Genomic DNA, 20,981 nt, shown 5'->3' with positions numbered 1-20,981 from the left:
ACTGGGAAAGAAATGACTTTGATTCGATGGCAGAGACGAGCAAACAACATTTTGATGTATGTTGCATAGAAAGTCGTTCGGGTAAAAATCGGGAGACTCGGGTTTGGCGTGAGCGAGGAATAAACCCGCTGCCGGGCACCAGCGGGGCGTCCTAAAAGCTTGCGTGTGTGTGTGTGAGAAGGACTGATGTTCGTCATAAATGGTTCAACCCATTAAGTTGGTGTGGTCATTGAGGAGACACGGGTGATGGTATTCAACAGAGCGATCCCGATAGGAGACAAGCCGGACAGGACGGAGCATGTAAACAATAAGTAAATAATAATAATAATAAAAAATACAAATAGGTTTGATGATGCTTTGAGTCCCCGGCGACACGATTGACACTGTCCGGCTCGGGACAATACCTCCCGTGATGTACCCTCGACCTCCAGCCTAAACTCCACTGGACGCCATCAGCTTTACATTCGGAGCAGAAAGTGCAAAATAACATCAAATATGCACCGTGCACACTGTTAAGGAAGTGTGGATTAAAGCAGGGCTGTCACAATAGCACTTGGGTTCAGGATGATCGCCGCCGGAATATCATGAAACCGAAACAAAGCCCACTGTGTGTGTCCGTTGCTCAGGAGGATCGGAGGTGAGAATTTACTAAGAGTCACTTATAAAACATTTCCAGCAAAGGCTCGGCCAACCGTGAACAGTGTTACATCAAATTACGATTTCAACGTTTAATTATCCCCCCCCCCCCCCCCGCCAAAAAAACAACAACAAAAAAAAAAAACCCTGTGTATTGCAACAACCCCCAAAACAGGATGTAAGATGGGCAAAAAGGTAGAATCCCATGTGCTAAAATATATATATTTTTTATATAATTTCTAAGATTCTAGGTGAATAAATAAAGACTTTTATGCCGCAATCGTCGAGACTGGATCAGTGATAAAGAGAACTATTTCTATATCTACAGCTTATATGCCATGACTCTTTCCACATGGGGTCCAAATGAAGCACACGAGAAAAAGAAAAGAAAAAAAAAAAAAAGAACCGCACCGAATAAATCCCGAGAAATGCTCAAAATCCGTGAATGGGGAATGCTGGCTTATAAAATATAACACACGTTCCTGAAGAGATTCCAATAGACTTAAATAATTGAGGAGAAGACAAATGATATAACACTATACTGTGATCATAATAGAAAAATAAATAAAGTACAGTCTTCCATATAATCTTTTTGGCCAAAATGCTTTTGTCAAACCAATATAAGCAGGTCGTAGAGCAACTGAGAATATTCCTTTTTTTTTTTACAATTATTATAATTTTTTTTAACATTTTCAATTTGATTTGGTGGATAAAACATCTAAATAAATAAATTTGAATCTATAAGTGTCCATTTCTCTGTATCTACGAAAATGTCCTTTTTCTCTCTCTCTCTCTCTTTTCTGTTCGGGGTGAATGTCTGCAGAACTTATTTTTATATAATAGTTGCTGCTTGTCTGTGTCTGTGTGTGTGTGTGTGCTTGGCGTGTGTGTGTGTGTGTGTGTGTGTGTCTGTCTGTTTGTGTGTGTGTGTGTTTGTGTGTGTGTGTGTGTTTGTTTCTCTGTGTTTGTGTGTGTGTGTGTGTGTGTGTGTCTGTTTCTGTGTGTGTGTGTGTGTGTGTGTGTGTGTGTGTATGTGTGTAATACCTGGTTGATTCTGCATCCCCCCCCCCCTCCTTCTCCTCAGCACTCATGCGTTCTACTCACCCCTGGCTACTCTACGTCCTGTAAACACATGTTCGTTTCTTGTAAACACATTATCACTACTACTCCCCCTTCTAGTTTTCGGGATCTGACCCCCCACCCCCACCCCGCCCAACCCCACCCTCCAAAAAAAGACCCCATAAGACAACAACCAAGCACAGTTTAATTTCCCGTTTCCCTCCAAGAGACCTAAGTCACGGCTGGAGCTTTACTCTACCCTGAAATTGATCCAAGAAGAAAGACATTCCCCCCCAAAAATGATCCAAGTCTCCATCCGACCCCCCCAACCCCCCCCCCCCCCTGCTGGTCTACGAGTGGATCTGGGCGGTGCTGGCGAGCAGCTTGTGCCAGCTCACCACCCGCTTGCGAAGGTCCACCTTGTCCAGCCACACGTAGGCCTCGCCGATCAGGGTCTTCTTCATGAACTTGCCCCCGTTGGACACCAGGAAGAGCTGGGGCGTGAGGACAGAACGGCAGGGAAGGTTACGCACAGTACCACAAGCAACAGAGGAAAAACAACACGACATGCGACCCGGGCGGTTGTTGGGCCTCCGCTGTGCTACTGGAATTCTTGGGACTCCGTGTTGACGGTCCCGCTCCCCTCGATTCGGCTGCGGATGCACGTGTTCAAAGGGACTTGCGGAACGTGCAAATATTTAGGGGCCGGTGGGGGTCACGGTCAGCGCACGTCAGGAGCTGGGAGGAAGCCAGGACATTTCTGCTCGGCGGAGGAAAAACCCTCCCAAGGAGACTGGGCTGAGTCACCCTCCGAGCGAGAGGTGTTCCCGTTACGAACGGCGTTTTGTCATCGCGGGCGCGCCGAGGACGCGCTCCTCGTGATTATGCATGTTTTGCCCGGACAATCTGCTACCTCCACGCCCGTTCGTGCTTAAAAAAAAAACAACAAATAAAAAAACCCTGCTCGATAAAAAAAAGGGCACCATGGGGCATCACATTTTGTCCATCTTACCCAAGTTCAGATGAGATGGTCTGAGTTATTTTAACCGCCGCTGCATTCTGAACGGGTTTTGACGATCCCATCTTCAGTCGGCAGTAACAAACAGCTCAAGCGCTGCGATAGGTGAGTCAGGGGTTGCCAAGGTACGAACCGCAACGCCTCCTGCCAGAGTGTCACAACTCCACTGTAGGACTGAACTGGCAACCCGACAGCTTTTTGCAGGTGGCTTCACAGCTGATACTCACGAATCAGAAAGATAGTTCACAGTGTAGAAGCACTTAAAACTCAACTTAGATGTTGTGATTATGTTTTTATTTTTTACTCAAAGATGCATGGCTTAAATCACTAATGTCACAGGAGCTAGGCTAGTTGATCCCCTCTGGCGCCATGCATTGCGCGAACACAGTTAGCATGCAGCCCGTCGCGATCTCAGTTCTGGAAACACAGTGATGAAATCATTGCATTGAACTTCTAGTCTGAATTTGGGTAAGATAGACAAAGATAGACCAATTACGGGAATTTCCCCAGAAAATTGGAGCATTCCTTTTAGCTGCTTTAGTGTGTGTGTGTGTGTGTGTGTGTGTGTGTGTGTGTGTGTGTGTGTGTGTGTGTGTGTGTGTGTGTGTGTGTGTGTGTGTACATGCGCCTGTGTGTGTGTGTGCGTGTGTGCATGCAGTGTGTGTGCGTGCGCGCGTGCGAGTGTGTGTGTGTGTTTGTGTGTTTGTGCGTGCTTGCGTGTATGTGTGTGTGTGTGTGTGTGTGTGTGTGTGTGTGTGCGTGTGTGCATGCGTGTGTGTGTGTGTGCGTCCAGGCAAGTGTTTGTGTGTGTGTATGTGTGTGTGCATGTGCATGTGTGTGCGTGTGTGTGTTTAGCCAGTGAGCCAGCACCTGCAGAGAGTGTCCGGTGGGGTTCATGCAGAAGCGGAACGTCTCGTTGAAGGAGGGCTCGCGGTCATGGCGGCACACGCGCGTCTTCTTCTTGATGATCCGCTTCTGGGTAGCGATGTTCACCACGTAGAGCTTCACATAGAGGTCTGTAAACACACCCACACACACACACACACACACACACACACACACACACACACACACACACACACACACACACACACACACACACACACACACACACACATCAGTGATGTATTGCTGAATGCGCACAAATGTGCATACCGAAGTCTAGTACAAGGGTTGCCAACCTGGAGTCAGCGGCCCCCTATGGGTCCATGTAGGACTTGCAGGGGGATCACAGCAAAATTAATATCTATTTTTATTATTTGATTTTTTTTTTTTTATAAAAATTAAATTCATGTTTAATTTAGTTCAATTAAGAGTCTTTTGGTGTGAGATTTGCACTTTTTATCAACAAGGTTTAAGGTAAATGTTATATATGGGGACACAATTTTCACTCAATACAAACTTTTTTTTCTCAGACAGAGCTTCGTCTGGCAACGGGGCCTTGCCAAACAAAAAGTCTGTGGACCCCTTGTCTAGTACATTGGTCATTTTGTGTGAGTACCTCATCCTCTAACAGGTTTCCACATGTTGTGCTCATGCTTTGTACATCCGTACTGTATGATAAACATGCATCAGGAGGCTGTCGTAGCTCAGTTTTACTTCCCTGTGTGTGTGTGTGTGTGTGTGGGTGTGTGTGTGTGTGTCTGAGCATGTTGTGGTACCAGGCAGGTGGTCAGCGGTCTTGAACTTGTAGGTGATGTTGCGACACTGGAGGATCTCCAGAACCAGATGCTCGCCCTCCGTCTTCATCTCCTTCTTCAGGGCTATCTTGATTTCCCCGATCACCTGTGTCTTACCTGGACACACACAGATACACATCGGAATTGGGTATGGGAAGCCAGGTCTCTCTATATACAGTATATATACTGTATACTGTATATAGACCTGAGAAAGACCTGACCCACGTCTTCATCTACAGAGGAGAGTCATGAGCAGTTATGAGCGGCTCTGAGCCCTCCAGTTTCCTTGGTAACTGAATGGAAATTACATCTTGAAAGCTGAATGGATGACTCCCTGGGGGAAAAGAAAGACGGGCTATACTTCATTGAGCTTGTGTATTGTCAGGAGATAAAGTATTCCATCTGTAGATCGGCAAGTTGATGAAAAGAGTTTGGCGGCGAGCGGGAGATACGAGAGAGAGAGAGAGAGAGAAAGGGACGAAAAGGGGGGAGAGGTCCGGGGGTTTTCTTTCTAAATGGGACGGGGAGTATTATTTTATGTTTTTTGTTTTTTTTCCTCAGGTCTTGCCGCACTTTTTCTGTCGGTTCTGTTCGGACTGAACGACCGCGGGGCTGGGAATAAGAGACGAGAGAGAGAAAGAGAGAGAAATTACCCACTGGTTTCGCCCGAATATGCGAATGGGATTAACTAATTAAGAAAAAATTACGGGTGGAAATGGAAACTGGCTGGGTGTACACACACTGACATGTGTGTACAGCCTCAGTGGTACTGCAGCATTTTCAATACAGACACAAACGGAACACACTGAAATACACACAGACACACACAGACACACAGACACACACACACACACACACACACACACATTATATACCTAACTGTATCTACCTTCAGAATCATTGTGTCCCATTGATGACTTCATACCGTCTGTTCCGTTTGGGATCTTTCTACTGGAAACAGCACGACAGCAAAGAGAGCAAAGGGTTACGTTTCTGTACATTTTGGTTTGCATCGGAGGTTAAGTTAGGGCTGAAACAGGGGTGACTTCTTTGTTCCCTCACACTGGGTCCTTGCGGTGGAAAATACTCAGAGTGGAAGAGCTAAGCGGTATGACTCACATCCTGGGCACCTGAAAGATGGCGCTGTCCACCTTGTTGGTCTCTCCTTCCTCGTCCAGGAGGCTGTAGGCGCTGCCGCTCAGGCCGCTGTCCAGCGAGGCGGCCGTGGCCGGGGCGTCACCCGACCTGTAGCTGGACCGCGCTGCGCGGGGGTACCGCCACATCGGCCACGGGGGAGGGGGAGAGAGAGAGAGAGAGAGAGAGAGAGAGAGAGAGGGAGAGAGGGAGAGAGAGAGAGAGAGAGAGATGGTACCTTTGACAGGCCCAAGAATGGTCACGCGAGGGCCAATAGACTTTGGCAAAATGTCAGAAAACGATTGTCGAGATACGACACAGGCTGAAAAACACAAGTCAAACTGTGATGAACTGCACTTCAACACCGAGGAGAGTAGCGAGAAGCATGCTGACAAATGTTGAATACTGAGAACCTTCAAATACTGAGACAAAGACGAGACGATAGACTTTTCTAACCCACATTGAAAGCATTAACATGAAGTGGACGGACAGACCTGGAGAGACATTACACGTATGTGTACACAGAAGAGGCACGTAGACCCTGCTTATACATTGTTAGTCGTCTGTATGGAGGAACTGTATGTTGCTGGGATCATTATGCTCGGAAGGTCTGATTGGAGTCAAAATTTATTGGCATCTCAACTCAAAGTTTTTAGCTTTCAAACATTGGGCTTTAAAGGCTGTTTATGGACTTTGTTTAAGTAAGAGTTTGACTCACATGTTTATGCATGTTACAGTTAAAAGGCTCCTTTCAGCTCCTTTCAACGACAGACTCGGCTTAAACTTTACGTCGAGCTCGCTGAGCGCTTCCGGCGAAGTCGCCTCATGTCATTGCTCCCAAACGGTCGATTTTTAAGGCAGTGAGGAAGAGTATGAATGGGGTGAGATGCGTGGACGTGGTGCGACAACGGATCCATGCCGACGTGGGTTTCTCTCGGGCCGTCCGGCACCCTGCGGAGGAATGGGGTTTCCGCTAATACCGTTTTCAAAGGGCCGAGAACATTTTTTTCTGTGTTTTCTGGGTTGACGGCCGTTGAGGAACCGAGTCTCGCAACATGGATCTCTGCCCGTATGGACTGTGAGTGCAACGCTCCTCCTCTCTAGTCCCGGAGGTTTGATCTGTTAATTTTGTTTCCCCTCTCTATTCAAGTGTGCGTTAGTAACGTGTTCGTTCGCATCCTCTCTTTCTCTCATTCGCTCTCTTTCTCGCCTCACTCCGTGTTGTGTGCTCAGGGTCACACCACAAGAGGGGAGACCCTTTGGGGATCGCTCACCTCCGGTGGTCCGGGGCTTCTCTTCTGACATGGCTTTCCTGAGGGTCAGGAGTCTGCCGTCTGCTCTGCTCCCTTTGGCTGAGGCCACGGACGGCAGGGCGGGCAGCCAATCGGACTGGGCTCTCTGAACGGTGAGCACGCCCTCTACGCTGTGCCTGTGCTGCCTCAAAGAGAGGTGGCCTCTCTGGCCCTGGCCCAGGCCTAGGCGGGCAGCGGGTTTGATTTGCAGCCGTCGTTTCAGAGTGGTCAGGGAGATCACGCCAGGAGACAAAGGTCATGGCCACAAGGTCAAGATGAAGAGGGGCGAGGGTTTGGGGTTTGGGGTTTGGGTGTTGGGGGTGGGGGGAGCGAGATGGAGACTCAGAGAGCAGAACATCCTCACGATGGCAACCAGCCATCACATGCAGCCACAGAGCTGCACAGGCCGTGCAGCGTCCACTGAGGCGCATTGTGAGTCCGGTCGTAGTCGAAAAACAGAAGGGGAGGGTGGGGCAGCAGGCTGCATGCATAGCCATCCCTGTGGAGGAGCCTCGGGAAAAGCTGGCCGTCGGTTGTTCAGATAAAATTTAAAATGAAAAAGGAACTTTTAAAAAAGAAAAAGGAAAAAAAAAAAAAGGAAGTAGATGATATCATAGGGAGGTGGTGGGGAGAGCAACTTTTTTTTCTGTTTAAGTGCTTGGAACAAACAATTTGATATGTTTACGGCTAAATTGCTGCTGGAAGTCTGCTTAGCCTGACCATTCTGAACATGCCCCGGAGGTCTGCTGGTCCTCCGTCTGCGAACGTTGCAACAATCTGTTTTACTGTTGAACTCTCTCTTTAACTTAAATTCAATCTAAAATAAAAAAAGACCCATTAAGCAACAAGTAACACTTAAATTAATCAGTTTCATGCTGTCACAATTTTATTACCTGTTAAATATGTTTAACATTTCTTTAAGGTTATCCTTCAGGTAGAACTGACTATAAGTTATTAAAATAGCCAAAATTATTATATATATATATTTTTTCTCATTATTTTAGAGCAAGCCTTTATACCTAGTTAGGGTTCGTTAGAAAGGTGGTCACACATAGGGAGGTGGAAGACATGGTGCTGCAGTACAGTGAGGTGCTAACTGAGCAAACATACAGAAGAGAAGCAGCGGAAGGTGGACACACCTTGGATAATAGGGGCATGGGGCGGGGGCACCACAGGTGATAATGGGGGAGAAAACTAATAAAAAAGAAGACCGAAAAAAACAAACCTTTAATGGGGGGAAATAATAACTTAACAGAAGGGGGAACAGATGAGCGTGAGGAGGCCATGCTGCGTGGGCTTTATTTGCGTCTTGGTTTACTTGGTTGGAGGCGTTGTGGCTGCTGCTGCTGCTGCTGCTGCTGCTGCTGCTGCTGCTGGTGAGGGGCTTCGCCCGTTGCTATGGCAGCAGCACCACCGCTTCCAGTGCCGCCCTCTTGGTGGTGCTGCCGCGAGGTGCTTTTGCTGGAGCGCGAAGCGCCATGTGAGCGTGAGTGTTGGCTGTGGCTGTGGTTGTGGTTGTGTCCGTGGCTGTGGCTCAGGCCCTCGGACGGGGAAGGCTTCGATGTGCCAGGGCTACTGTGAGATTTCTCAATAGTGGGCACCTGCGTGTCTAAAACAGATTTACCAAATTACTGAAATTCTATTTTATCTATCCTACGGTCTTGACATTGTAGCACTTGCTTCGGTGTCATCTGTGCATTGCTATCCGGCATTGTTACTTCTCAATCAAGGCTATGATTCTGTTACTTCCTTAGAAACTGATCGGTATTACCAAGTTAGGGAGTTTTCAAAGCCTTCCACGGCCATGACGCCCTTAGCGTTAGCAGAAGGATAAAGTCTAAGGCTAAGCCTCTGAGCTGGGTGATGACATGGCAAACCAAAAACAAACCATGACGAAGCAAAAAGCAAGAAGCTGAAGCTACAACGGGTGAGGAGCAACGCATTAAGGGGTGCCTGGTTAGTAGGTGGGACTTGAGAGCCATAGAGATAGTCGAGACATTGAGAAGATATATGGTAAAATGAAAGACTGAACAGACAGGCAGAGAAAAGAGTAAAGGAGAAACAAGGCTGAAAGGAAAACAACACAGCTAAGGACCAGAGAGGAGAGAAATAGAACACGGGATATAAAACAGTGCAGATAGTTGTTAGTGGGATGGCGGTGGTGGAGTCAAGCAGGTGAGAGAGTATCTCAGCGCCTCCTACCCTTCGCCGGGTCAGGAAAGAGCCCGTGGCTTCGGCTCTTGATCACAGAGGATTTGGGCGAGTCCTGGATGTCGTGGGAGGAGCCGGTGGTCTTTGGGGAGGAGTGCTGCGAGGAGGGCTTTGAGGAATGTTGGCGGCCCTGGCCCGAGTGCGAGCGCCGGTGGTGTTCGCCCTCACTCTGCTCCTTGAGGGGCAGCCACCTGGGGACGTTGTCCAGATGGGCGGTGTTGGACAGGTCAATGAGGACCTGGGGAAAGAACGTACAGAAATTGAATGATTGAGCGGGTGTGAGTTCCTTAACTGACTTGCGCCCGAAAGTCGTGTTTCTTTACCTCTCCTAGGAAGTCATTGGAGGAGCACTTGTCGTAGTCCCACACGCTGACCTCCAGGGTTTTCTTCCTCAGCTGAAGCACACAAAGTGAAAGGGTTCAAACATCTTAAAAGTGCCTTGTCTCAGCTCAATAGGAAATAAGTTGTTGTTTCAGTTTGATCGTTTTGGGCCCAAAGAGTCTCAAACGTACTAATGACACCCCAGTGGCCTACCATTGTTTTAGGAAAACTGCTGATCCATTGATGACATGAAGGATCTACATTAGCAACAGCTGCACACTACTAATCAGAGCAGTGGTAGGAGACCGATTTGTTTCCACACACTAACCAAGGGATTCTCAACCTTCCTTGGCCCATGACCCCGCGTTAAGGTCCCCAAATTGCAATCAGAGAGTGTGAAAATGTGACGAATGCCTGTTAACATACTACACACTGCTCCTGTGCATCTGTTTAACCATGTAAAGAAGTTCCACAAGGTTTCTCGTCCCGGGCGTGAGTCCACGCACCTGCTCCAGATGGATGTTCTTGTAGATGACTGTCTGGTTCCACTCGGGGTTCAGACTCTTGCCAGCGTGTTTGGACCGCCGCTTGTTTTCAGCGCTACGGGAACACACACAACACAGAAACGCAGCCTCATGTCATCTCAGATGGGGGAGAGTGCACGGATTCAACCTCTGGAGCGGAGTTTAAGGGGAACCACCACAATGCAATGGGCACAACATACGAGCGTAGGGCACAAAGTCACAGTCGAGGAGGGGGAACATGAGTCAGATGGACGGTGTTGGGTGGATATGGGCCACAGTGTCAGGACGTTAGGGTACAATGTACGGTAAGGTATGACGACAGGGTACGCTTGGTTGTAAGAGATTTAGTAGGACACCAGTACTGGAGTTTGGTGGTAGATAAGAATGAAATGCCGGACCAACATATGGGATATGCAAATGAAGGGCATTGTTTGTTTGCACCTGAAAGGTTCAATTGTTAGGGAATAAAGTAGGATTCCAAAGCAAATGAAGAGAAAATAACCTGAGGAGTCCAGGTAGGAATGTTATGGTATCAAATCAAAAGGGTGAGGAACACAAATGGGTCACCTATCAGGAAAACTGAAGAGTTAGTTGGGAAAGAGGTTATCGTTGGCACAGTGTACTGCATGTATTGGGTTAGCGAATGGAATCTGTTGTGAGGATGTGTTGTCAGGAGAGACACACTGTATCTACTCTAGGGGGCGTTGTGAGATTAGTTTGAGCGGTGAAAGTGCATGGTGTGTGCTAGGAAAGTGAGGGTGAGAGGTACTGGACCAGAAGGGACAAACGTCGAATAGAGGTTAGGAAAACGCTGCAGACCAATCTGCAAACCCTCGACCAAACCCATAATCGACTTTCAACCAAAGTAAAAAACCAAAAGCACCATAATCAGATTGGGCAAGTCACATACCTGGCGTTCTGGACAACCATGACCTGACTGAGGGGGTCCAGCATGCATTAAATATAGAAAACAACATACAGAAACAGTAGTCAGAAAGAGTGAGGGCTTGGAGAGTGTCTGGACTGTGACACTGTGTGTGTGTGTGTGTGTGTGTGTGTGTGTGTGGGTGTGTGTGTGTGTGTGGGGGGGGGGGGGTTGTGTTTTTGGGTTAGGGGGGAGGGCAAAGGCAAAGGTGTTATATACAGTACCTACAATGCTCAGAGTGTCATCGAAGCCATGCACCTGTGTGTGTGTGTGTGTGTGTGTGTGTGTGTGTGTGTGTGTGTGTGTGTGTGTGTGTGTGTGTGTGTGTGTGTGTGTGTGTGTCTGTGTGTGTGTGTGTGTGTGTCTGTGTGCGTGACTGTGTGTGTATGCGTGTGTGTCTGTCTGTGTGTGTGCGTGTGTGTGTGTCTGTGTCCGTGTCTGTGTGTGTCTGTAGGAGTGGGGCACCTACAATGCTCAAAGTGTCATCGAAGCCATGCATCTGTGTGTGTGTGTGTGTGTGTGTGTGTGTGTGTGTGTGCGTGTGTGTGTGTGTGTGTGTGTGTGTGAATCTAGGAGTGGGGCAATAGCGAAGTCACCCGGTACTGTAGATGTGCTTGGGCGCTCATGTGGGTGGATTTTACAATGTTTTTGTGTGTGCTTTGGTGTATCACAGAGGCAGACGTATGTGGGCGCGGGTCTACGGATTGCAGCTGGTGCTATTAGCCGTGAGCATGATTCTGCGGTTTTATCCCAGTCACATAAAAAAAAAAAAAACGAGCCTATATGTATATGTGTATGAGCGCGTGCTGCGCTGGGCTTTTGTCTCTGGATATTCTCCTGTAAATACTCCAGCGGATGTCCAGGGACCCAACACATATAGCACATAAAGTGGGAGAGACGATTGATTAACAGCCCGGGCACACCAGCAAAAAGGACACACAGTATGAAAGAGCGAGGATCGTATTGCAAGTGAATAGTCATGTAAAGCGCAACAACGGAGCACGTTGTTGCGCTTAAATTATGTCAAATAATTTGTATAATGTAGGGGTTATCAGATCACATTAGTTAAGAGATGATTAGTCCCTTGATCGAAATGATGACATTGGGAGTCAGGGTATAAGACATTCACGGTTTAAGGGAACTGGTGCACAGTATCAACTGTAGGTGACATGGAGTTGATACGAGGAGAAAGAAATACTGAGCCAAAATCTATTTTAAATCAGTGCTTGGGGAAGGGAAATCTAGTTTGAGGTTTTCATAGTGTCTCTAAATAATACATTCACGGAATAAAGTGCTCTGCTCTAAAAATTGATTAAGTAAAAAGAAGAAAAATGGTGAAAATGGAAAAAATAAAATAAAGGAAAATGATTCACCAATTTAAAAAAATTATATAACAGCGGAGAACTTGAGCGCAGTTCTGGACCTCATTATCCTTATAGAGACGAAAATACGAAATCCATTTGGATTTGTTTCTTCACTATCAGCACCTGGAAATAAAAGTGGAAGACTTAAAGGAGTTATTTATCATTAAAATCTCCCCTCCACCCACTCTGTGGCATTTACTGTACGTGCATTCACACTTAAGTGCTTTTCCCTCCGTGCCTCCCATGGACTCACCCTCTCCCTGGCAGCAGGTAGACCTTAACAAAGGGGTCGGAGTAGCCGTTGTTGTCCCGTGGGGCGAGGTTCCTGGCCTGGAGGACGTGGACGATGAGGTTGCCCAGCTGCTTGTCGTAGTGTATCTGAAGCTGCAAAGCCAAAGCATAAGGCCGTGTTCGGGGTCTGTGTTGTGATTTATCGTCACAGCTAAAACACGCACCGCTCACAGCTGTGAACATGACACTGTTTGTATGAGATCGTTGTGATGAGATGAGGTGAGATAAGATGGAATGAGAATAGATGACATAAAATAAGAAGAGACGAGAGGAGATGATAATATAATACAACATAAGACAAAAGAGTGTATTGAAGAAAACAAAACATTAATGATAAAAAACGTTTAAAATGAATACCAGGTATTAAACAAGTGAAACTGCGACACATACAGTAGTAGGTACAGCAGTACCACATTTACTCACCGCATTATTTATACAGCCCAAAATGAACAAAGTAGAGAGGCACCGTGTGCAATATTCACCGGTTTCAAGGGAAATACCGCAGTGGCTTTTTGCAACCATGATGTGTAAACACATTCAAATGTCCAGGGAATTTTAAGCCAACGTAGGAAATGTTGCAATAAATATAATGTGAATTTGGTGCATTTCCATCGGTTGAGTTGAAGCAAATCGACATTATGCCCAATTCTCTCTGCTCCGGTGTTCCGATGCCAATAAATCACTCTTCAATTCCATTCAAACTACTTCATTTGTCCACTGAAAGTGCAATTTCATAAGGTGTGTGTGACTAAAACTCTTTAGCCGAACAAGCTGCTTACTTGTATCTCTCCGGAGACGGGGTGGGACTGGGTCTTGGTCCCCTCTGCCGTCTGCAAGACAAGAGGAGAGGAGGCTGAGAGGTGACGCGCCAACGCCCGGTGGACGGGCATGCTGCTGTGTGGCCCGGCGCTGGGCTGCCCGTTCAGTGGGTTCATTTATGCAACGTCCGAGTGCGGTTTCGAAAGAGTGTGGAAGGTGAACTTGCACAGTTTCCGCCTTTTCACGTGTATTCGTTTTTTTTTTTTTTTTTTAAGTTACTTATTTGTGAGTGGTCGGTTCGTCTTTCAAATTGACACCGACTCGCGGCGGCTCCAGCAGGAGTCCGGGCGGAAGGCTTTTCAATTTTTTTTTAATTATGAAAAATTCAAAAGGAAACACAACTCTCTTCCCTCGTTTCAAGCGTGTGAGTACAGATCCTAATTCCTTATTTCTGCTCTCCCCCTCCAAAGCCGAACAAAACAAGAAAACTCAAGAACTCCCCTCCCTCCCCTCCCCCTCCCGCTGCCCCTCCCGCGCAGACTCACCTTGCTGCTGTGGCGTTTCTTGCCGACCGAGGGCGAGCCCGGCTGGCCGGGGCTGGAGGCGGCCGAGGTGGCGGCGGGCAGGGTGGAGGAGGAGGAGGAGGTGGTGGTGGAGGTGGGCGGCCCCTGCTGCTGGGAAACCTTCTGCAGCTCGGCCGCCAGCTGCTTGGGGTCGACGCCGGGGGACCTGGGAGGACGCTCACCTGGAGGGGGGGGCATGTATATGAATGCAGGGTAACATGCACTTTTTTATGCATTTAACCTTTTTATCTATCTATCTATCTATCTATCTATCTATCTATCTATCTATCTATCTATCTATCTATCTGTCTATCTATCTATCTATCTATCTATCTATCTATCTCGCCATCTATCTGGCTATCGCTCTAAAACGACTGATATGGATACCACCATAATTACACTAATAGACGTGCAATAAAACCTGAATTGGGGCTGGTGGGGACTTGGGAACATCATGGGAATCCTCAAAATGATCAATTAGTTCGATCCTTCCAGAAGGCCCATATGAAAAAAAATTGACAATGTCAGCAAGGGAACCCATTCAATATATTTTTTTATTCATTAATTTACCAATGGTTTCAACCCAAGTCCACCCCCCAATTTATCCCCTGCCCATAGAGTACATGCACATGTATGGAAAGGAACAGTAGAGCGGGATTCTTGTATTATTCTCCGGGAGGAAACCGCCATTACGGCACAACAGCAATCCAAAGTTCCCAGCAACGCAAGCAATTTCCACAGGCCAAGAAAATAGGCCACAAATTACACATGCAAGAACTTGAGAAAGGAGAGTCCCGTCAGCGCATGGATAAAAGGAATAGGATAGAAAAAAAAAAAAGGGAATGAGAAATGCAATAGAAAGGAGGCAATTAGGGAATAGTGTGTAGAACAGGGCCGGCATGAAAGCCGAAAGAGAAACGTCGGGGTAAGAAAGGAAGAAATCTAGACTCACTTTTGGTGTGCTCCTGGAAATCCAGTTTCTGGGAGCCCTCGGAGTCATCCAGCATGTTGAGATCCCTGAGAGAGAGATAAGGTAGCGAGCAGAACAACGGTTGCTCGAGTGAAACGGGGCGCAAGAGAAATGTGAAACAAAAAGGCAATAGAGGGAGCGGAGGGAAAAAACGGAGCGCGACATTTCACGACCGTGGAACAGAGGAGTTAATGAAACGTCGGGGACTGATGAGTCGGAGCGATGAGGCAGACTCGCTTTCGATGTTTGTCAAAACCCTATTTATGATCCGTGAACGTGCGTAGGTGCGATACAAAGCATCTACGGTCGGAGGTCGAAACCTTTTTTCTCTTTCTTTGAAGTCGTGAGTGCTTCTGGAGGAGACGGAAACATTTTGGGGGGCGAGGGAGAGAGAGAGAGAGAGAGAGAGAGAGACAGAGAGAGAGGGAGGGTGGACCGGATTAGCAGGAGACAGAATGGAGGGAGGATTTGGAAGAGAGTGGCGGCGACAGAGCAGCAAGAAGGGGATAAAATAACAGAAATGTGAGAGAAGCATGGGGGAGGGAGGGTGGGGGGAGGGCTGAGTGAAAGGGGGAGAGAGAGAGAGAGAGAGAGAGAGAGAGAGAGAGAGAGAGAGAGAGAGGGAGAGAGAGAGGGAGAGCTGGGGGAGGAGGGAACGAGGGAGTACTCACAGTCTGACACACAGCTCAGCCTCGTTGCACTGCTGTCCCACATGCCCTTGCACTTCCTCGTACGTCTTCCCCGTCAGAGGAACGCCGTTCCACTCAAGGACTTGCATTCCTGCAGAAATGTGCGGCATTCAAATACCCGATCAAGGCACGTGTTATTTGTATCATGCACGAAACACTTGGCCCCCAAACCAAAACTCACTTCAAAGCAGGTCTGTAAATGACAAGTCAATCGACAAATCAATCAACCAAATAAAATAACACCAGGTATGATGTAATTATGCCTGGTGTTATGTTATTAATTTTATCAATTCACATTGAGGAAAATGCTTCTCAAAATTAAAGGAAAAGGGAAGAAATGAAACAAGGACATGCATGAAAAAATATGCATTTATATCCATTCAAAGAGGGTGTTGTCAATTAATTGATATTATTCTAGACGATAAGTTACTTACAGAAAGCTTACACCCAAGACAAAAGACGATTCTGAAGATTCCTTCAAAACATGGTTAAAGAAGTAGGGGGTCATTGAGTTTTTGTTTTTGTTGATTTCCCTTTGTTGAGCAGTGCTTGTTGATCTTATTACAGTGACGCTATTCAACCGTCATTCTTATGAGACGCACCTCAGACATTAAACACACCGAATCCGTGCCAAATTCACACAAAGCGGTCAAAAAGATTGCCCTGGCCATTTGTGCAGCATACGATGAAAATCAACGGAAAGAGCTGCTGAGCAAATTGGAAGCTATGTACACCTTGACCTTTGTGAATGAAAAGCCTGTCTGACACCAGGAGAGTCTATCAAAGCCTATAACCTGGGAATCACCGGACAGAAACATTTGGATGGATATCTGGCTCAGATGGAGAACCACTGTTCAGAGCAAAAGACCCAAAACCCTGACCCACTCTAGTTCGTCTGAACCCACACATCACGCCACAGCAAACCACCCGCCCCGATCCACAGCAAACCTCCCTCCCCGATCCACAGTGAACCTCCCTCCCCGATCCACAGCAAACCTCCCTCCCCGATCCACAGCAAACCTCCCTCCCCGATCCACAGTGAACCTCCCTCCCCGATCCACAGCAAACCTCCCTCCCCGATCCACAGCGAACCTCCCTTCCCGATCCACAGCAAACCACCCTCCCCGATCCACAGCAAACCTCCCTCGCTGATCCACAGCGAACCTCCCTCCCCGATCCACAGCAAACCACCCTCCCCGATCCACAGCAAACCTCCCTCGCTGATCCACAGCAAACCCCCGCCGAGCAGGACTTACACAGTTTGAAGCAGCTCGTCAGGAAGGTCCTCGGTTTGCGGCCGAACCCTCGAGCTGCGTGTGTGAGTTGTAGTTTTTTTACACGTTACAGGTTCTGAAGTGCGACTCGCAAACCCATTCATTCAAATGCATGCACATTTAACACGACTGTCGATCAGACGATCGAGTTCGATGGCCGTCACGTGGAAACCCCTGACACTCTGGCGGCTGAAAACCCTGAAAGCCATTTTTCAGGCCACACACGGCTGTTGAGCTTGGAGAAAGAATGTGACTGAGATTTTTTTGAATGCATAACACAAGCTTACACAAATACATAAATAAGATGGATTGTGTAAATGTGTAAAAAAACGAAAACAAAACACCCGTTGTGCATTGCTCTGAGGAGGGACAGGTGCCGAATAACATCCACATGCTCATAACAGGTTTACAGATTTTCATCAGTTTTTGTGACAGGACCACACACTGAAATTCCAATTTTCCTAGAAGGTCATTTAAATGATGATCTGAAATGGCATACTGGCACACTATACAGTATGGTACGAAAAAGCCATTGTTCTTTGTACTCACACACTACAGTATGCAGTGTGTGAGTGCAAAGAAACATTGGCTATGTACAGTATGTAAATATATCGTATTTACATGTATGCCATATTGGAAACAGGTTATGTGCCTTAGTCCTATTTTCTGAATGGACATTTACTTTGCTTGAAAACACTTTAATCTATGTTGGACTTGGAGTTATATCAGAATTACACATTCACAAAAAATTATTCACAACTCTTAGACACAAAATATTTGTGATGGTTGTTCTCAATGACCCTTGTTTTGGTTCGGTACAAATTCTGTTCTATTTAACACGTTCGTCGGCCTGAGGGTTGTGAAATTTTTGAACGTGACAGAGAGACGATCCCGACGGTGGATTCCTGCGAAAAGAAAGAAAAATCCCGAACTGTATTATTATTTTTTTTAATCTGAGAGAGATTTTCGTCCCATGGCGGAAAAAAAATCTCATATTCGCTTCCATCAGCCCCTCAACCTGTTAGATGTGACACAGCTCTTCGCGGCAAAGATCGAAAAGTTCCATTCGCCCGAGACGGAACACGGCAGACGCTCGGCTCAGCTGCCGTCGGGGTCAGAGGCGAGAAAATCCAAGTCATCGTCTCAACACCACGGAGACACAAAACCATCAGCGCCTTCTGAGATGAGGCCTGTCAACAGGCAGATTAGACACAGCCAGGGGAGGGCGGAGCGCCGTGGAACAGGGTAGAACTACATAGAAGGGTTGGGTGGAGGAGACGGTAGGCTTAAACATACAGTAAAGGGTTAGAAAAGTTGAAGGAAAACTCTGAGAAAACTGTTTTTTTTCCAACTTCAACCTTATTTCTGACGGGCAACTCTTAGATTTACCTTTAAAATGATCTCTATTTATTTTGCATCAGATGAGTTTGGCGTCTGAGCTCTACCGCTCATCACTCCCAGCGAGGTCTGCAGCAGACATAAGCATACTTAAGAGAGCTAAAAGTATAAGAGTGATGAACTCAAATTGGATGGGAGAGTAGAGCCCAACAGGTGGATGCAGCAAGGTAGAAAGCAAGCAGGCAGCCAAGCGGGCAGCGAAACAGGTTCAGGGAGGGCAGGAGGGACTGGTTGCTTAAATGGGATGACCCATAAGGGGTGTGGAAGCATGTGGCGCGGTCAAGTTGTCTGACAGAACTAGCTCCGCTTCATTCTGTCTAGGATTTACTGACTTATTGTTGAGGTTTGCAGGTTCATTCTTTATTGTTTAAAGGGTAATTCGAAATATTTTTCAAATGATTTTCTATTCTTAATTCCTTCTATTTTTGGATAGTGGCACATTTTTTTCTATTTCTATTATCCTTATGGTTACCAATGATTTGTTGTGATGTTAGCTGCTGTAATGCAAATTCCCTCTAGGAATGGACAATGAAGCTATTCTAATCTGGTACCGAGCTGCAATACCTACTGCTATGGCAATCGCGGTTGCCAAAGAACGTGGTCGCGATTGTCCTATTGTACTTCATATTGCAGTCTCCTGAAGCTTTTCTCTCAATACTGAATCAATCTGAAATATTCTGATGACAATCACTCGGGTTGACACCAAAGGTTTGGCTTAAGAAATACCAGAGTTTACCTTTAGAAGGCAGGTAGAAAAAGACAAAATAAAGAGGTGGGAACAGTGTTTTTGCATGTCAGGAGGAGCAAAAGGAAGGACACAGGATGACAAGTGGGACTGAAAGCTTCGCCCACGCATCCCAAGCACCCACACGTCTACCACAGGGTGGGGGCGGGGGGTGCGGATAGCTCTCTATGCTCCCACTTAGACTGGGTTTGTTTTTTTTGTTGTTTTTTTTTTGTTTTGTTTTTTGTCTGGCCACACAAGGATCTCCAGAGCGGCGGCCGCAGGGGAGGAAAAAAAGAACTGGAGCCACAGCTTTGTTAATTCACCTCGGCCCTTAACGGCCCCCGTGGCGGCTGAGTAACGGAGGAGAAGGAACCGTGATGATCCATAAAGTACGACCGATGGAAATAACAAGCACCTCATGGAGGTTAACCGTACCCAGTCTCCCTTTTCATTAAATCAATAAAACTCATGAAATGTGGTGCTGGTGAGAAGCCACAAAGCTCTTTCTTTCATAAAGGAGTGACAGTGAGAGGTGGTTCACAGGCTGTTTATCTGTCCGAAATAAATAACAGTTGTAAGCCTCACCTCTGAATGGAAATATAAGTTTATACGGTATACTGTATATACTGTGTATATATATATATATATATATATATATATATATATATATATATATATAAATATATATGTACACTGCATACACCGCATAATATGCAGTGTTAATTAATTAATTAGTTAATTAATATTAATTTGATATACATTATATGGGTATATTATACCCATATAATGTATATAAAATGAATATTAATTCATCAATAACATAAATATTAACAGATAATATAATATAACCTGCATACTTATAGGTTGATATGAAAATAAAACGGTGTAAAATGGTGATGGTGTCATTGGATTCAAATTCAGTGGATCTAGCAATTGGGTGTAACACAATGTCTTCATTTTATAAAAGCACCGCAGGGTGACTTCCTGTGAGATTTGCCTTTTTTTCTTTCTTAAATTTTTCATGAGTGGATGTGAGTCATGGCCGATCGCTGGGCGGTGATAAAACTAGATGTAAATTAGCTTCTATTTCTGTCAGCAGTCACCAGCGCATCCCGCGCTCACGACCGACCCTGAGTACGTTTCTGACCGTCTCTCAATCGCTGTGTGCTTAAAAGGCAGATAATCACTGTTTAAAGGCGTTAGAAAATAAAGCAGAAAAAAAGCCAGAAAAACTGGATATATTGAGAAATTCTCATACGATCTTTATTTCTATGTCAGTTAATAGTATTAAGAGAATACAAATAAGTAACTCATGCACTTATTTTAAATAAATGCATTCCTAGTGAGGAGTTCCTACCCATATACAGTATATTAGGCTCCATCACAGCAAAGTAATGCAATTTTCTGAACTTCATAGACTAGCTTATCTAATCTGTATGTGTGTGTGTGTGTGTGTGTGTTTGTGTGTGTATTAGGATGATTAGAAAGAATTCTCATCGTTGTTGCGAGTGGCCTCTTACCCTCGAGAATCTTGCCGGTTTGCTCTGCAGCTCCGCCAGGCAGGACTTTGGCCACGTAGGCGCCGATGTCGCCGTGGCTTCCCGGCACCTCTTTCCCCCCGACCACCCGGATCCCCAGTCCATTCCCTGGTGGGTCGGGAGAAACGGCAGCTGAGGCAGGGAAGAGAAACTCACCTGACACCTCATGGGGTGTGGTCTCTAACACGGGCATCATCCCAATGGCTCACACCTTCGCCTTCCTCTCCCTCACACACACACACACACACACACGCACACACACATATTCAAACCCCAAAGATCGATGACATAGAGGAAAGAGGGAAAGAAAGCGAATATCCGGAACCCCCGTAGCATCGTCTACGTAACCTTTGCTGGATAATCCAGTTAACAGGCCCGGGGGCCTTGCAGACGCAGAACCAACCTCCTCTCGTCGAGCGCTTCACCGCGATTTACAGGGTAGAGAACAGAACGGTTCAGACAACATGAGTCAGTTCGGCACCCGGCCCTCGGAAACAAAATGCCGCCTTTGTGGGCCGCTTGCTAATTGCATAAGATAATCCAGTGCGTGAAGGATACGCCATTTTGAGCATGGCAATGACTGATGAGCGTGGAGAAGGGCCAAATCAA

At 46.6% G+C, this 20,981-nt stretch overlaps 1 protein-coding gene across 1 annotated transcript in view; it reads right to left on the bottom strand.

Moving 5' to 3' along the window:
• Positions 1 to 2,045: 2,045 nt before the first annotated feature.
• Positions 2,046 to 20,981, bottom strand: part of pcloa (piccolo presynaptic cytomatrix protein a) — a gene marked incomplete at both ends in the record, with an annotated part of 59,166 nt that continues 40,230 nt past the window's right edge. The window contains 17 exons of the mRNA XM_080022787.1: positions 2,046 to 2,189; positions 3,584 to 3,729; positions 4,375 to 4,509; positions 5,282 to 5,343; positions 5,512 to 5,653; positions 6,801 to 7,001; positions 8,137 to 8,427; positions 9,021 to 9,267; positions 9,353 to 9,424; positions 9,857 to 9,950; positions 10,785 to 10,811; positions 12,417 to 12,547; positions 13,234 to 13,284; positions 13,759 to 13,958; positions 14,729 to 14,793; positions 15,418 to 15,526; positions 20,355 to 20,480. Of these exons, the coding sequence (XP_079878913.1) occupies positions 2,046 to 2,189; positions 3,584 to 3,729; positions 4,375 to 4,509; positions 5,282 to 5,343; positions 5,512 to 5,653; positions 6,801 to 7,001; positions 8,137 to 8,427; positions 9,021 to 9,267; positions 9,353 to 9,424; positions 9,857 to 9,950; positions 10,785 to 10,811; positions 12,417 to 12,547; positions 13,234 to 13,284; positions 13,759 to 13,958; positions 14,729 to 14,793; positions 15,418 to 15,526; positions 20,355 to 20,480 (2,243 nt within the window). The remainder of the gene's footprint in view (positions 2,190 to 3,583; positions 3,730 to 4,374; positions 4,510 to 5,281; positions 5,344 to 5,511; positions 5,654 to 6,800; positions 7,002 to 8,136; positions 8,428 to 9,020; positions 9,268 to 9,352; positions 9,425 to 9,856; positions 9,951 to 10,784; positions 10,812 to 12,416; positions 12,548 to 13,233; positions 13,285 to 13,758; positions 13,959 to 14,728; positions 14,794 to 15,417; positions 15,527 to 20,354; positions 20,481 to 20,981) is intronic.

This window comes from Zeus faber, assembly GCF_960531495.2.
Source record: "Zeus faber genome assembly, chromosome: 21".
In the NCBI taxonomy this organism is placed as follows: Eukaryota; Metazoa; Chordata; class Actinopteri; order Zeiformes; family Zeidae; genus Zeus; species Zeus faber.
This window is presented reverse-complemented; position numbering and strand designations above follow the sequence as displayed.